This window comes from Gobius niger (genome assembly GCF_951799975.1).
Source record: "Gobius niger genome assembly, chromosome: 6".
Taxonomy (NCBI): Eukaryota; Metazoa; Chordata; class Actinopteri; order Gobiiformes; family Gobiidae; genus Gobius; species Gobius niger.
The window spans coordinates 37,383,587-37,401,617 of record NC_136857.1 but is presented as its reverse complement, the minus strand read 5'-3'; the positions used below and the strand labels follow the sequence as shown (position 1 = coordinate 37,401,617).

General features: G+C 43.1%; 2 protein-coding genes across 2 annotated transcripts in view; both read right to left on the bottom strand.

Moving 5' to 3' along the window:
• The window catches only part of LOC306964334 (excitatory amino acid transporter 5-like), a gene marked incomplete at both ends in the record, with an annotated part of 19,104 nt that extends 3,220 nt beyond the window's left edge, over positions 1 to 15,884 (bottom strand). The window contains 7 exons of the mRNA XM_079558325.1: positions 3 to 216; positions 2,459 to 2,558; positions 4,689 to 4,896; positions 4,975 to 5,017; positions 11,719 to 11,934; positions 13,456 to 13,535; positions 15,624 to 15,884. Of these exons, the coding sequence (XP_079414451.1) occupies positions 3 to 216; positions 2,459 to 2,558; positions 4,689 to 4,896; positions 4,975 to 5,017; positions 11,719 to 11,934; positions 13,456 to 13,535; positions 15,624 to 15,884 (1,122 nt within the window). The remainder of the gene's footprint in view (positions 1 to 2; positions 217 to 2,458; positions 2,559 to 4,688; positions 4,897 to 4,974; positions 5,018 to 11,718; positions 11,935 to 13,455; positions 13,536 to 15,623) is intronic.
• The window catches only part of LOC306964332 (uncharacterized protein), a gene marked incomplete at its 3' end in the record, with an annotated part of 391,619 nt that overhangs the window by 138,862 nt on the left and 234,726 nt on the right, over positions 1 to 18,031 (bottom strand). The gene's annotated exons all lie outside the window — the stretch shown is intronic.

Sequence of the window (18,031 nt, the reverse complement as noted above, 5' to 3'; positions counted from 1 at the left end):
GCGATGACCATGGCCTGCAGCAGCCCGCGGATGAACTTGAAGGGGTTTTTGCGCGTGAGGATGAAGTAGAAGAGCGGCAGGAGGATGAGCCCGTGCACGAAGAGCCCGGCGAGCACCGTGAGGCCGTACCAGCCCAGCTTCTTCCCCAGCGTGCTCGGGTCGGCCATGTCCAGGATCTTCCCCGCCACCAGGAAGATGATCCCGAACGGGAAGTACCTGAGGACGGACAGGGGTTCAGTTCAAGACGAGACTCTGCAGGCAAGAAACGTTTTAAATGTAGAGATATCAATGCAAAAATGGCCAAAATTGCCTTTATTTTGACCTTTAACCTCTTGCCACCCGCCGAAACCGAATGTGTAACACCTCATTTGAAAGCTGAGAGCCTGATCTTTTTCCTCGCGTTGTTGCTGTGTTGTGTCACCTTTTTTTTTTTTTTGTTGTTGCCATATTGTGGTTGAATTTTTGTCACACTTTTGTCACATTTTTGTTGAATTTTTGTCACATTTTTGTTGAATTTTTGTCACATTTTTGTTGAATTTTTGTCACATTTTTGTTGAATTTTTGTCACATTTTGTTGATTTTTTGTCATATTTTGGTTGAATTTTTGTCACATTTTTGTCACATTTTTGTTGAATTTTTGTCACATTTTTGTTGAATTTTTGTCACATTTTTGTCACATCTTTGTTGAATTTTCTGTACTTTTTTGTTGAATTTTTGGCACTTTTTTGTCACATTTTTGTTGAATATTTGTCATATTTTTGTTGAATTTTCTGTACTTTTTTGTTGAATTTTCTGCACTTTTTTGTCACATTTTTGATGAATTTTTGTCACATTTTTGTCACATTTTTGTTGAATTTTCGGCACTTTTTTGTCACATTTTTGTCACATCTTTGTTGAATTTTTGTCACATTTTTGTTGAGTTTTTTTGTTTGCGTTTACATCCTTGTTTTCTTCTCATTTTAGTGGCTGTTTTGGTGCTTCTTTCCCCAAGAATCTTTTTGTTTAGGGTAAAGCCAAACTGGACAAAATGGGATCCGTTCAAGTGGGAGTTAAGGCGCATTTTCTCCAGCTCAGTAAGTTCAATAATGGATTTAAATGTATGTTTTTTTTTAATTTTTTATTCTCATCTCTTTCTGATTGACAGAAGTAAAAATGTGACTGAGCAACTTCCCAGTGATCCAGCCTCACGGAGCGATTATCGTAATCAGATCATGTGCCGGAGGAGGGGGCGGGGCTTAGGTGTAACAGGATGATGTCACCGAGGCACGTTTGAGGCACGCGGCGCAGAGGTCACGAGGTCAGAGGATCAGAGCGTGTTCACAGGGTGGGAATGTTTATGTGTGTCCAGATAATCAGAACCGCTTATTAACCCCTTAACTCCCACCTGAACCGAGCACATTTTCTTCAGCTTTACCCCAATCCAAAAGCTTCTGGAAAAAAGGTGTGAAAATAGCAACAAAACTGAGACGAAAACAAGGATGAAAATGTGAAAAAAGTAAGAAAAAATTGACAAAAAAGTGACAAAAAATATACAAAAAAATGACAAAAATTTGACGAAAAAGTGACAAAAAATTGATAAAAAAAAGTGTTAAGAATTTGACAAAAAAAATGCGAATAATTTGACGAAAAAGTGACAAAAAAAGTCACGAAAATTTGGCAAAAACGAGATGACTGCCCAACAAAAAAAGTGATGGAAAAAAATCTGATGATGTGAGGAAAAAGATCAATTTAGTTTTGTAGGCCTTAGCTTTCAAATGAGGTGTTGCCTACAGGCGTACCGGATTTGGGTAAAGCTGAACTGGAAAAAATGCTCTCGGTTCAGGCGGGAGTTAAGAGGAGTTCAGCTTTACCCAAATCTAAAAGCTTTTCGACTGAAGCTGACAAGTAGAGAAGACCTAGCATTGTCGCCACATTTTTGAAGCATTTTTTTCTTTTGGTCTCGTTTTTGCTTTTCTGTCTTGTTTATTGTGGCTTTCTTCATCAGTTTTTTCCTTGCTTTTTAGTCATGTTTTTGTTGCTATTTTGACTTTTGACACTTTGTTCAAGAAGCTTTTAGATTTGGGTAAAGCCAAACTGGAGAAAATGCTCGGTTCAGGTGGGAGTTAAGAAATGAAAGTGCAAATCACAGGTTCGGGACATGTTCATTTGACCTTTATTAAAACAGGAAAGTCCCCCAGAGATGAGGGGGGGCCAGAGGGGAACCTATTGTACATGTTTAGTGGTAGGGGAAACCGGTGGAAACCTACGCAGACACGGGGAGAACATGCAAACTCCACAGAAAGGCCTCATCCAGGTGGGAATCGAACCCGGGTCCAGAGCAGAGCTGTTGTATTCAATCTTAGAAAATAACAGCGACTTTTTCTCTGGTTTCATTCACTTTGTGACTTTTTGAACCTGTTACTTCCTTGGTGGAAATGAGAAGCGTGCGTGAGAAGGTGTGAGGAGCAGATGGACTCACCACACGGCGGCGTTGATGATCTTCATGACGCACTCGTTGATGCACTGGCACACGTTGACCAGCGGGGCGCCCCTCTCCCCCATCCTGCCCAGCAGCAGGCCTGGGGAGCACAGAGGGTCACAGAGGCTTTAGTCCATCTTGATCTAAAAAGGACACGCTCATGTTCTCCTGTAGTTATTCCTCCCGTTACGGTCCAGCATGCGTGAATAAAAGCGCGGCATAAACTCGTCTCATCTCATACATTACTTCGACTTTTCAGATCTTATCAGATAAAACACAAACTGCAATCATTCTCTCACCCCTGAGACGCTCCTCGTCCCATGGAACCGTTTAGCAACAGATCAAATACTAACTAGAAAACATCCATGTGCCTCTGCTGCCTGCGGGGCCGGGTCATGGAGGCGACGTCTGAGCAGAGACGCCCGCACTGTGTTGTCTGGGGCTGTGTGTCCCTGGTCGGGCGTCCCGTGACGAACAGGCCCGAGGTGACGGGTCTAAGAGCAGCTCAGAAGACTCTTTATGAGGTTTTTATCATAGACTCTTCAAAAGCAGAGAATATCGATCCTGCAGGAACACAGGAACACAGGCTCGCACTTTAGAGACGAGCAGGTGATCAGTGAACACACCAGGGCCTCCTCAATGCACTGGTACAGACCCCGCGGAGTTCAGAAGTTTTAAAGGGGGGTATTATGCAAAATTGACTTTTTCAAGCTTTCCATCATGTTATTATGTCATTCCCTCATTAAAAACATGGCTGAAGTGTTGCCTTGGCACATTCACGTATTTTTGAGTAATCTGTAAAAACTCTGATGGCGGCCATTTTAGGGATAGGTTTGCCTGAGTCCTCCTAGGAACGCCCCCACCTCCTGGAGACGCCTCCGAGCTTTCGTCACCAGCCGAGTAACCAACCACTGCTCCTCAGCAGAACCCCCTCCCCACTGATGCCACAGACAGCGTGTGGAGGGGGCGTGTCGGAAAGGCTCAGAGGTTCTTAAAGAGACAGAGGCCTATTTCAAGACATTCACTACAGCCATTTTGAGAGAGACATTTTATACAAGGCAGTTATTCTAATTTACTGCATTTACAGACCAACAGAAGGTTTGTCATCATTGTAGTGTGATATAGACTGGTGCTATGGGACTGAAAAAAGCATAATACCCCCTCTTTAAGGATTTTAAAAGGACATGGGACCGACACGTGGAGCCTTTTTCATGGCCATCAAAACAACCTGATTATTATTTTATCTTTGTAAATGAGTCAGACACAAACATTTGACCCCTCCTGGAACCACCACCTTAACGTGGTGGAGGGGTTTGAGCCCGAATGATCCTGGAGCTCTGTTGTTGGGGTTTCGTACCCCTGTAAGGTCTCCCAGGGCAAACAGGTCCTAAGTGACGGGTCAGACAAAGAGCGGGTCAGAAGCCCCTCATGAGAGACCAACAGGCCCGGTTAGAACCATGAGGCCGTCCTTCTGTGGACCCACCACCTGCAGGAGGCGCCAGAGGGGCTGGTGCAATGTGATTTGGGCAGCATTTGGACAAACATTTGAAACCATCTCCAAAGTACTAATTTCTTGCGCAGCTTTACTTCGCCTCAAATATTGTGTCCTTTTTTTTTAGAAACGGAAATCAACTGTACTTCCTTTTTGCTCCAGTTTAGTTCATTCTACTGGGTTTGTGCGTGTTAAAGCAGTACTACGCAACTCTTGCCCCTAGAGGCCATAAGCGCAACTGCAGGTGTCGTAGCAAATTAAGATTTTTTTAACTTATTAATTGTCTTGGAGAGTAAATCCTACGCTGACAGGGAAGACAAAGAGACAAAGGTATATTGTGCATCCAATTATACAATGGAAATCATTTTTTTCACTCAAACTTGGCTGTAAATACTGTTTAAAGTGACGTTAACCCGCAGATAGCTTTGCCCGTTAGCATGCTAGCTTCTTCTTCGTGATTCCATTAGTGTGTATTGGTGGCTCCGGTCCGGTGGCAGTCAAGTTGTAAATATGGTTTTCTGGCCAGAGACACCAGGGGGAGATGAAAGACCCCCCAATCATCCCATAAACACTTGTATCACCCCCACAGGGACTACGGGGAGGGTTTATTAAGGTAAACACGGCTTTAAACACTGAGTAAATGACCCCTAAGACGTGCTCAGGCTCCATAAACCTGCTCCTCTGATCAGACCAGGCCTCAGCTCGTGTCTGGGGTGAGTCTGTGTTCAGGAGACTGACCCATGGTGGCGGAGAAGATGACGATGCCCAGCACGTTCATCTGCTGGCTCGTCCCGGGACTCGTCTTGTAGTGAATCTCGGGCGGCGGCGTCAGCTCCAGGTACACGGTCCGGCCACTGGGGTCGCTCTCGTCCGGGATCACGTACACGAAGTTGGGCTGCACCGTCCGAGTGGGCACCTTCAGGATGGGCAGCAGGTCCGTCTTGTACTGAGAGGCGGGTCACAGAGGGAGAGGGGGTCAGGTGATTCGGTTCAGGCGGTTTTAGTGACGTGACGGAGGCGTTACCTGCTGAAACGTGGCCTCCACCAGGTTTGAGGGAACCATGTTTCTGAAAACACATGAACAAAGAGATGAACCAAACATTCACTCTGCGTCCACTGCTCCAACTACAAAGGTGGACAGGGAGAAAGTGAACAAGCTTTTCTCTACTTTACTCGAGTAGTATTTGTGTTATAACGTATTACTTTTGCTCCTCTAGGCCACAGTGTCTGATGGAGAGTGAAGGTGCCATGCTGTAATAACTAAAATAATATAATTCCTAGATTTTTCTTAACCTCTTACCACCCGCCTAAACCAAATGCATTCTGTCCAGGCGGTTCTTTGGCTATTATATAGTATGTGTAACACCTCATTTGAAAGCTAAGACCCACAAAACTGATCTTTTTCTTCGCATTGTTGCTGTGTTGAGTCACCTTTTGTATGTTTTTTTTCTTTCTTTTTTTCCATTTTTGTCATATTTTTGTCACATTTTTGTTGAATTTTTGTCACATTTTTGTTGAATTTTTGTCACATTTTTGGTGAGTTTTTGTCACATTTTTGGTGAGTTTTTGTCACATTTTTGTCACATTTTTGTTGAGTTTTTGTCACATTTTTGTTGAGTTTTTGTCACATTTTTGTTGAATTTTTGTCACATTTTTGTTGAGTTTTTGTCACATTTTTGTTGAGTTTTTGTCACATTTTTGTCACATTTTTGTTGAGTTTTTGTCACATTTTTGTTGAATTTTTGTCACATTTTTGTTGAATTTTTGTCACATTTTTGTTGAATTTTTGTCACATTTTTGTTGAGTTTTTGTCACATTTTTGTCACATTTTTGTTGAGTTTTTGTCACATTTTTGTTGAGTTTTTGTCACATTTTTGTTGAATTTTTGTCACATTTTTGTTGAATTTTTGTCACATTTTTGTTGAGTTTTTGTCACATTTTTGTCACATTTTTGTTGAGTTTTTGTCACATTTTTGTTGAGTTTTTGTCACATTTTTGTTGAATTTTTGTTGAATTTTTGTTGAGTTTTTGTCACATTTTTGTTGAATTTTTTTCACATTTTTGTTGAGTTTTTGTCACATTTTTGTTGAATTTTGGTCACATTTTTGTAGAGTTTTTGTCACATTTTTGTCACATTTTTGTTGAGTTTTTGTCACATCTTTGTTGAATTTTTGTCACATTTTTGTTGAATTTTTGTCACATTTTTGTTGAGTTTTTGTCACATTTTTGTTGAATTTTTTTCACATTTTTGTTGAGTTTTTGTCACATTTTTGTTGAATTTTGGTCACATTTTTGTAGAGTTTTTGTCACATTTTTGTCACATTTTTGTTGAATTTTTGTCACATTTTTGTTGAATTTTTGTCACATTTTTGTTGAATTTTTGTTGAATTTTTGTTGAATTTTTGTTGAATTTTTGTTGAATTTTTGTTGAATTTTTGTTGAATTTTTGTTTAATTTTTGTCACTCTTTTTTTTAGTCACTTGGTTGAGTTTTTGTCACATTTTTGTTGAAGTTTTGTCACATTTTTGTTGCGTTTACATCCTTGTTTTCTTCTAATTTTTTGTGGCTATTTTGGTGCTTTTTTCCCGAAGAAGCTTTTTGATTAGGGTAAAGCCAAACTGGAGAAAATGGGATCCGTTCAGGTGGGAGTTAAGAGGTTAAAGTGACAGTAAATGTCTTTGCTGAATGACCCGTTGAGTCGCGTGTGGACGATCAGCTCCAGGGTCAGCGTTCAGGGGATGAGCAGGCCGTGGGCGTGGCCTGGGTGTGTGTGGGCGTGGCCTGGGTGTGTGTGGGCGTGGCCTGGGTGTGTGTGTGTGTGTGGGCGTGGCCTGGGTGTGGGCGTGGCCTCCACAGTGTCATAGCGGCGGCGCATGGTGAAACGAGCTTATCTGTCAGTTATCCCTCCGAGGAGTTACCGCTAAAAATAAAACGTCCATATGCAACGGCGCTAAAGGGATCAGCGCGAGGAGCAGGAAACGATGAGCGCGGCCAAAACAACCGCACGTAAACAAAGACATGTGAGCGAGGAGCGGCCGAGCCGGGGGGGACCGGGCCTCTTTAATGTCGGAAATACAGAAGCTTGTTTTTAAATATGAAGAGATACGAAGACCTGTGGCTCGGTGTGGTTTTTGATAAAGGTCTTTTCAGTACTTCCTCACATGGCTCACTTTTGTTTGGAGTTAAAATAATCATTAAATTAAACAATGATTTAGTTTTGTTAACCCCTTAACTCCCACCTGGACCGAGCACATTTTCTCGGAAGGGGCGACAGTGGCGCAGATGGTAGAGAGGGTCGTCTCATGATCGGAAGGTCAGGGGTTCGAATCCCACCTCCTGAAAGTGCACATTGTCGTTGTGTCCTTGGGCAAGACACTTCACCCACATTGCCCCCAGTGTCTGCGTACATTGGTGTATGAATGGGTGAGTGGATCCTTGCTGTAAAGCGCTTTGAGTGCCTAATGTAGGTGGAAAAGCGCTATATAAGTTGAGACCATTTACCATTTACCATTACCATTCTCCAGTTTGGCTTTACCCCCAATCCAAAAGCTTCTGGAAAAAAGCTGTGAAAATAGCAACAAAACTGAGACCAAAACAATGATGGAAATGTGACAAAAAGTGACAAAACAGTAACACTGACAAAAAAGTGATGACAAATTTATGGAAAAGTGGCAAAAATGTCACAAAAATGTCACAAGAAATTGACAAAAAAATTACAAAAAAATGACAAAAATGTGACAAAAAATTACAAATAAAATACAAAAATGTGATAAAATTTGACAAAAAAATTACGAAAAATGGACGAAAAAATGACAAAAAATGTGACAAAAAATTGACAAAAATGTGACAAAAAAATGACAAAAAAAGTTACAAAAATGAGTTGAATACCAAACAAAAAAAAATCTGATGACATGAGGAAAAAGATCCTCTCGGTTCAGGCGGGAGTTAAGAGGTTAATATCAGTTTTGAAGCTGCTTTAAACAAAAAACGTTAAAAATCCTCCTGCCATTTGCACAAAATGTTTTACTCCGCGTCTGATTTATATTCAGTTCATAACTTTCGGGAACTTACCATGTGCTTCCTTTTTTACAGTTTGTTAAAATGACAAAACGAGCAGTAGCCTGGATTTTACACCAGTGAGGGGGTCCTTGAACTGAATGTTATTTAGTGTCGTCAGGTGTATTTTTGACGACCGTATTTCACTTTAATCAGTCGTATTATACAGTAATAGAACCTCAGAAAACAGGCCACATTTTAAAGAGGGGGTATTATGCTTTTTTCAGCCACATAGCACCAGTCTATAGCACACTACAATGATGACGAAACCTTCTGTTGGTCTGTCAATGCAGTAAATTAGAATAACTGCCTTGTATAAAATTGCTCTTTCAAAATGGCGGTAGCAAATGACTTGAAATAGGCCTCTGTCTCTTTAAGACGCTCCCTGACCCTTTCCGACACGCCCCCTCCACAGGCTGTCATCACAACAACACTGCGCTCGTTGTCTCCACAGCATTGAAACTACGATCGGTGCATTTTATTTTTTATTGTTGGAAAGGAACTACTGTTTATCACTTTGTGAACAATGGCCACACAGGATATTATTTGGAGACGAACCTTCCACACCGGACGCTTGGAAGGGGCTCTTGCCTGAAAAATAACTGCTGTTTGGTGGCTCTCTCTTTGCAACTGCCATGCCCTATGGATCTCTAACTATACCCCCATGGACGACACCAGGATCTGCAGGAGCCCATACCATTCAAAGACGGACATTATCTCCGCAGGTGGACAATGGTTTTTCGAGGTTACCCCGTTAGCTTGTTATAATCGACTACAGCTCATTATTGATGAAAAGTCTGTAATAAACCACAAATGTGTAAAGCCAGGCTCATTGTGTGATCATCGTAAAGGCTGCTTCAAGTAGTTGCTGCTTTGTTGACGTTATTTGTGCATAATATGCTGCCTGTTTTCAATGAATGTTGTGAAGGTGAAGGTTGTTAGCTTGTCGCGGCTAATAGTGCCTTAGCTCCGGGAGAAACCACTCGACTACGACTCACTGTAGATGAAATGTGAGCAATAAACTACAAAATCAACAAGCCAGGCTCCGTGTGTGATCATCATAAAGGCTGCTTCAAGCAGTTGCCTGTTTTAGTGATGTTTTCAATGCATAATATGCTGCTTGTATTCAGTGAATTTTCCCGTTAGCTTGTCGCGGCTAGCTTGTTAGCTCCGGGAGAAAGCCACTCGGCTACGACTCACTGTAGATGAAATGTGAGCAATAAACTTCCAAATCAACAAGCCAGGCTCCGTGTGTGATCATTGTTAAACGGTTCTATATGTGTGTGGTGGTTTTATTGACTTTATGTGTGCATATTTCTCGTTTTCACGTGATGACTCGAGGTTTAGCTTAGCATTAGCTTTCTGCGGAGGCTCTGTGCATCATCAAGGCCCGGCGCAGAACCAGACACTGAAATAAGTGTTCTTGTCACCGGTTTGAATCCTGGGTGTTTCGGTAACAGAAACACTGATGTGTGTCTTTGTAAAAGTCTGCTGTGGCTCCGGTTCACAACACATGAAGCTAATCCTCCATGATGACTCTGTTTACATCTTAGGGCTAGACACTGCGGGGAGGGGGTTCTGCTGAGGGGCATCAGTGGGGAGGGGGTTCTGCTGAGGAGCAGTGGTTGGTTACTCGGCTGGTGACGAAAGCTCGGAGGCGTCTCCAGGAGGTGGGGGCGTTCCTAGGAGGACTCAGGCAAACCTATCCCTAAAATGGCCGCCATCAGAGTTTTTACAGATTACTCGAAAATACGTGAATGTGCCAAGGCAACACTTCAGGCATGTTTATAATGAGGGAATGACTTAATAACATGATGTAAAGCTTGAAAAAGTCGATTTTGCATAATACCCCCCCTTTAATATTACAGCCTGTGGAATGAATATTGTTGCACTTCAAACAAAAAATTCAAGTTGATGTTTGTGATCAACTCAAATCAAGGGAAAACGTTATTGTTATATTTAGAATTATTGTAATTATTAGAGAAAAAATTACCGCAATTAATCAAATTCCACAAGTGCAGTACAGTAATAATCCCGATTTTGCGTTTCCCAGTGGGGCGCTCCAATCATTTCCACTAACACAGTGTGGCTGAAATCACAGAGCGAGGAGGGACGTCCAGACGATGACGCCCTATTCGACATACGGAAGCTTGTTTACGGATAAAAAAAAAGTTTATTTACAGATCCAACATGACAGCAGCAGACGCGACTCCATTTTTAAATCAAGCTTTAGGCCGTGTTCTAAATAGTGTAGCTGAAAGAAGAACGACTGTCCTTTTCCTTGGCTTTTAACACAGCCTGAGTGGTTTGACTTTTGAATGTCTTGTATTTTGTATGTCTATTACTGTTCATTTGTTTTTTAAAGATGTCATTTTTACTGCTGTGTTCAGCACTTTGATCGACGTTGTTGTTTTTAAAGTGCTCTATAAATAAAGCTGGATTGGACGATCGTAAACCACACCTCTCCTATGAGGAAATGATGGTGGTCCCCAGACTAAAGTATAAATATCACTTGTGATATTTAGACGCACATTTATGTGATAGAACCAGCAACTGTGGCACAGACGGAGCAGCTCTGTCTGTCGAGCTACAGCAGGATTTATTTCAGACTAAATGAACACATCAAAGAGGAAACGGAAAACCTTTCCCTGTCATTTTTACAGTTTGTCATGTCAACAGAGTCTCAGTCTGAGTGTTTAAAGGGGGGTATTCTGCAAAATGGACTTTTTCAAGCTTTCCATCATGTTATTCTGTCACTCACTCATTAAAAACATGCCTGAAGTGTTGCCTTGGCACATTCACGTATTTTTGAGTAATCTGTAAAAACTCTGATGGCGGCCATTTTAGGGACAGGTTTGCCTGAGTCCTCCTAGGAACGCCCCCACCTCCTGGAGACGCCTCCGAGCTTTCGTCACCAGCCGAGTAACCAACCACTGCTCCTCAGCAGAACCCCCTCCCCACTGATGCCACAGACAGCGTGTGGAGGGGGCGTGTCTAAAGGCTCAGAGGTTCTTAAAGAGACAGAGGCCTATTTCAAGACATTCACTACAGCCATTTTGAGGAGACATTTTATACAAGGCAGTTATTCTAATTTACTGCATTTACAGACCAACAGAAGGTTTGGTCATCATTGTAGTGTGATATAGACTGGTGCTATGGGACTGAAAAAAGCATAATACCCCCTCTTTAAGCTGCTCAAGACGTTAGCATGCTACCGGTTAGCAACTGTCAATGGCTTCAACACAATAAACACATGTGTGGCTCACATCTATGAACACTGAGGAAACAGAGCAACAGCTCTGACCTCAGTCACATGTTGTATCCTGTGGTTCAGGGCTTTGTCTTGCAGAGGTTAGAGCTGGGCTGTTGAAACTAAATGCTAACTGGTAGCATGCTAACATCTAACACTGACTCACTGATTTCTTCACACAAACTCTCTCTCTGGGGCCGTGTTTTACTCTTATCTTCTTGAGCAAAGAGTACATAAAAATGCCACTGTCAATCAGTCGTCTTTCTTCTACTACAGTATATCCTGACTAGAGGTATTATTGTTACATGTTGTAACAATTCTACTTCGGTATTCAAAATGTATGTGGTAAAAAATAAATTAAAAGAACTTTATAAGGTACATTTTGCTTAACACCCCTTTTAAAAATACAAATGGAAACCTGGGTCCACTTAAACCGCGAGAACCTCGGGCCCGGAGCTTTACCTGATGAGATCCAGCAGAGCGTCGGCGGAGGTCATCACGGGCCCTCCCCCGAGCCGGTTACTCTCCATCTCTGTGCCCACGCCGGGCTTCACGATGAGCACCAGGATAATGCCCACCACCACCGCGATGAAGGTGGTCCACAGGTAGTAGGTGACGGTGAGCACGCCCATCCGGCAGCAGGCTTTGGACTCCATGGACGACAGCCCTGACATCAAACTGCAGCAGGAGGACAGATACTTCATTAAAGACACGAGTAAAATGTACTACTAGGGTTAGATAGTACTATGGTAGTTTTATTAGAGCTTTGCACGCAGAGCTATTAATCCATTCATCGTTTGGCTGTGAAAGGTGCGTGAAAGTGTGTTTGTAGGAGGCTCTTTGTGTTTCGTCAAAGCTGCACATGAACTCAAGCGTAGGTTTTCAGGTCATTCCCCATTTGAAAGCTAAGAACCCCCAGAGTTCAGCCTCTAAAGTAAACAGGCCAAACATTGTCTTGATAAGCACCAGTTTAACCTCTTACCCTCCACTTTAACTGAGCACATCTTCTCCAGTTCAGCTTTACCCAAACCTAAAAGCTTCTTAACCCTTGTGTGCCCCATAATGCAGAGTTACACTCGTGGTCACCTGGGGTCATTTTTGACCCCATTTTGTTTCTCTAATATCTCAGCCATAAAATATCATTTTTCAATAAGTTTGGGTTCCATCTTTAGTGTAGCTTCAGACTAATGGCCTGATACTAAATTTTTGTGTTTTTTATTTTTTTTCAGTTCGTAGGCCTCGTTTATGTAAAAAAAAAACACAAAATCCTGAACAAACAACAGTCAGAAAATATCAAAAATCGAATTCTGCGGAAAACTCGGACTATCTGGTCAGTTTCCAAGTGGAAATAGTCAAACTTGTGTGTTAATGCAATTTTTGAATTTTCTCATACATTTGAATGAGAGCAAATAGTTACACTCGTGGTCACCATTTTGTTTCTCTAATATTTCACTCATAAAATAACATTTTGAAATAAATGTGGGTTCTATCTTTAGTTTGACTTCATAAAAATGCACTGATGGTAAATTTACCAGTTTTTATTATTGTTTGAGTTGGTGGGACATGTTTATGTAAAAAAAAGTCAAATTTTGAGCCAAAAATGGCCCTGTAACACTGAAAATCCTGAAGTGGATATAACTCTAAGTATTTGGTGAATTGGGCACTGGGAGAGGCTCAAAGGTAGAGCAGGTTCTGTTTTTGAAAAATGTTTCATTTTTGAATGAGAGCAAATAGACTCGTGGTTTACCTCTATCTAGAGCAGGGGTGTCAAACCTGCCTGATCCGGCCCGCGAGATGATTTAATCCGGCCCCTCCTGTGCGGAGTTATGAATTTTTAAAGAATAACCAGAATACTCATTCTAGCCACTAGGGGGCATTAAATTTAAAAAAAAAAGGCTAGAGTTCCACACGTGTCCAGTAAAGGGCACTGACATAATAAAAGCTCAGGATATGAACAACACATTATATAGCCATGTGGTAAATGGACAGTCTGCCCCGGGGCTGAGGCTAATGAGGCTGTGACCTTCACAAGGCATTATCTCTCACTTCAGGAAACAGGGATTCTCAGAAACACTCAGACCATGCAGGACGTGAGTCCACACTGAGCCACTTTCGGCTGGTGTTTGGGGGGTCTCTTTCAGTAAAGCAAATAAAACCCTGTCTTATCTTAATGACACGTGTGCAGTAAACGAAGCCGACCTGGAGGTGATGAGAGGCAGGATCAGCATCTTCAGCATCCGCATCAGCAGCTCCCCGGGAAACGAGAAGTAGATCTTCGCCTGAAAACAGTGACACGAGGTTTCAAACACACCACATGGTCCAGTTTCACAACTGTGTGATCTGATCTGAGCCTGAGCCGTCGTTTGTCGAGGACGAGCTTCTGTAACCGGCGACACAGTTGGCCCGAAACACGGAGATCAGGGTTTAACTCGACAACAAGACAAACAAATGCAGGAGCTCTTACTAGGAAAGTCCTGGCTCCAGATTCAAACACACGTCAGAACTTCCCGGGACGTTTCACTGACCAAACTACAACGCATTCCAAATTCTAATATTGATTAATTGTCAACTCAAATGAGAGTCAGCATAATTTTCAAGTCTTTAAATTCATTTAAATGTGGTTGAAAAAATCTCCCAGTGATAACAGTATTTTTTTCCAAAATAAATATAGTAAAAAACTCAAAATCCACTGTTCCAAATTATTATACAACTCATCGTTTCAATACATTTTAAAGCTTGTAATTAACTGAAGATGTTTGTTGAATTTGTAGCATTAGGAGGTCATATTTACTGAAATCAAAAGCTATTTCAATTAAAAAAATATTAACAGGTAAAGTTATATTTTAACATGAGACCTTCTTTGAGCAGCTTCAACATTCTTAAATTAATAAATAAACTTGTGAGTTTTTGGACAGTTTCTGCTTGGATTTCTTTGCAGGATGTCAGAATAACCTCCCAGAGCTGCTGTTTGGATGAAAACTGCCTCCCACCCTCATAGAAGTTTTTTTTGTTGAGGCTCCAAAGGTTCTCAATAGGGTTGAGGTCAGGGGAGGAGGGGGTCCACATCATGAGTTTTCTCTCCTTCACCTTCAGGGATCCTAAAGGAACCGGCCAGTTCTCTCACCATGATTCTGGCCCAAATCATGACTCCACCCCTCCTTACTGACGTCACAGCCTTGTTGGGACATTGAAGCCATTCACCAACCATCCACTACTCCATCCATCTGACCATCCAGGGTCACACGGCCTCATCAGTGAACAAGACTGTTTGAAAATGAGTCCTCATGTATTTCTGAGCCACTGCAGCCGTTTCTGCTTCAGCTTCAATGAACAGTTTAGGGGAGGCCCGGATAGAAGGTTTATGCACAACTGTAGCCTCTGGAGGGTCCTACACCTTCATGTTCGGGAGACTCCAGAGGCACCAGCAGCTTTGTAGCATCTGTTCTCTTAATCTGATGTATTTGTCTGGCAGAAACCGTCCTCATTGTGCCTTTATCTGCACCCGAGTGTGTCTGAATCATCCACAAATCTCTTATCAGTTCGATGATTACGCTTCATCTTTCATCATCAACGAATCATCACAGGCGTCTGAGATTAATGTCAGTGCTTCAAAGAGCCACAAAACCATCCATGAGTTTCATTGAAAAACTTTTTCATTTATTTTTTTTACCTTTGTGGCACTGAAACACAATTTGCATAATAATTTGGAACGTGGTGTAAAACTACCCCAAAAAGGTTCATCTCCAACGTCAAGAAATGTGTGAAAAAATGAGGGAATTTGGAAAAATAATTGCAAAACTGGAGGAAAAAATTGTGAAAACAAGAAAAAAAAATACATAAATAAACGGGGCAAGAAAATAGAAATAATTGGAGAAAATAGAAAAAAAAAATTAGGGGGACAATCATTTATTTGAGCGTGGTCCTAACATGATCTTGGCGTGATCTTAGCGTGATCTTGGCGTGATCTTGGCGTGATCTTAGAGTGATCCTAGTGTGATATTAGCGTCATATTAGCGTGATCTTGGCGTGATCTCAGCCTGATCTTAGCGTGATCTTAGCCTGATCTTAGCGTGGTCTTGGCGTGATCTTAGCGTGATCTCAGCCTGATCTTAGCGTGATCTTAGCGTGATCTTAGCCTGATCTTAGCCTGATCTTAGCGTGATCTTAGCGTGATCTTAGCCTGATCTTAGCGTGATCTTAGCGTGATCTTAGCCTGATCTTAGCCTGATCTTGGCGTGGTCTTGGCGTGATCTTAGCCTGATCTTAGCCTGATCTTAGCCTGATCTTAGCGTGATCTAAGCCTGATCTTGGCGTGGTCTTGGCGTGGTCTTAGCGTGATCTTAGCGTGATCTCTGAGTGTGTCTGACCTGTGTGGAGAGCTGGGTGCCGCGCAGCATGAAGCCGAGCGTGCAGCCCGTGATGACGGCGATCACGGACAGCGTGAGGAGCCCGTTCCTCTTGCAGAAGTTGCGGATGTTGTCCCGCAGCTGCGCGGAGCCCGGCCGCCGCCACAGGCGCTTCAGCCGGTTTCCCGTGGTCGTCGTCCCGTTGGCGCTGGGCTGCGTGAACATCCCGCTGTCACATGACCGCGTCTCCTCCTCGCCGCTCGGCAACAGCAGCTCCTCCATGGCCCCCAGCCCGACCACCTGCAAGGACCACGGACGTCAAGGACCACGCTCAAGGAGCACCTGCAAGGACCACAGACAAGGACCACAGACGTTAAGGACCACGCTCAAGGAGCACCTGCAAGGACCACAGACAAGGACCACAGACGTTAAGGACCACGCTCAAGGAGCACCTGCAAGGACCACAGACAAGGACCACAGACGTTAAGGACCACGGTCAAGGAGCACCTGCAAGTACCACAGACAAGGACCACAGACGTTAAGGATCACGCTCAAGGAGCACCTGCAAGGACCACAGACAAGGACCACAGACGTTAAGGACCACGCTCAAGGAGCACCTGCAAGGACCACAGACAAGGACCACAGACGTTAAGGACCACGCTCAAGGAGCACCTGCAAGGACCACAGACGTTAAGGATCACGCTCGAGGAGCCCCTGCAAGGACCACGGTTCCTTCAGCAGGTATGAGGTCACAGAACAGAACACGATCCACATGCGTGTCATAGTGGAATTAAGTGATTTGTTAAAAGGATCTCAGTGCTCGGCCTCTCTGACCTCACGCCTAGACGTAAATGTCGAAGAGAAATACCCAAATGTTGAACCTTATCATCACTCATTAAAAACTAACAGTAAAACTGAAACGTTTGATCTCAGTTCAGTGGTGAAGGAGAAGCAGAGACGGGTCGTCAGGACCAGCTCTGATCTGGGCATAGGCGACCTAAGTGACCGCCCTTCCATCTACATGATTGACTGTCGGCCATAACTTTGGGACAGAAGTGATGATTTTTTGGCGTAAACTTGGTCGGGAAAATGGATTGATGGATTGATTGATTGATGGTTCCGAGTTTACTTTACACACACACACACACTGTTTTTGTTTAGTTTTCTGTGCAGTATTTACAGCTTTTAACACACATTCATATATAGGTACAGGACTTGTAACAAAACTCTACATCAGTGGTTCCCAAAGTGGGGTCCAGGCCCCCAAAGCACGTCTACAAAACAAGTACATTGGAAAAAATCTTTTTGAAATCTACCAGTTTATTCAGCCACAGTCATTGCTGGATGTAAAAAAAACATTCCTTTAAAGAAATAAATGATTATGATTTGGGGCCTGAGAGATTTACGGATTGATGAGGGGCCACGATGTCCCGGACTTTGGGAATGTCTGCTGAACATGTTTAAACCCTCTCCTGTAAGTGTGTCTTAACTGTTCTGTGTTATTGCCTTAGTGTTAGTGCAGCTGTGAGGAAACTCCTGCTGTGACATTGGGCTAAACAAAACCCCTGATTGATTGATTGATTGAATAATGAAGTAATTTGGCGATGCAATACTGCGATATTTTACCAAAACATTTCAACACGACATGATCCATTCTATTTAAACATGAATCGTTTTTCAGTTTGCAGAAGTCACAAAATACGGACTCTGGATCAAAACAAGAGTAAAACTAAAGTGAATTAGTTCTGCTCACTGTTTGTGATGGTGCTCATGATACGGATATTGTATCACCTGATGTCACGATACGATAGTATTTTGACAATATATTGTGCAGCTGTAATCATAATCCTAATAAGTAACAAAGGCCGAGGATATTCACACACAAAAATAAAACAAAGACAAACTAAACTCACAGATTTAGGGATTAGAACTGAACAAACAGGAGCAATAAAGGCTCGATAAAACTCAGAGAAACTCACCTCCTCCTCTGTAAACCCGAGGTCCGGTGCTCGTCCTCCTTCAGCCTGGGGAACGTGACACTGACAGGTCTCTGGTCTTTGGTCTTGGGTCCTCCTTCAGTCTTGGGTCCGTGACACTGACAGGTCTCTGGTCCGTGACACTGACAGGTCTCTGGTCTCGGGTCCTCCTTCAGTCTCTGGTCTCGGGTCCGTGACACTGACAGGTCTCTGGTCTCGGGTCTCTGGTCCTCCTTCAGTCTCGGGTCTCGGGTCCTCCTTCAGTCTCTGGTCTCGGGTCCGTGAGACTGACAGGTCTCTGGTCTCGGGTCCTCCTTCAGTCTCTGGTCTTGGGTCCGTGACACTGACAGGTCTATGGTCCTCCTTCAGTCTCGGGGCTCGGGTCCGTGACACTGACAGGTCTCTGGTCTCGGGTCTCTGGTCCTCCTTCAGTCTCGGGTCTCGGGTCCGTGA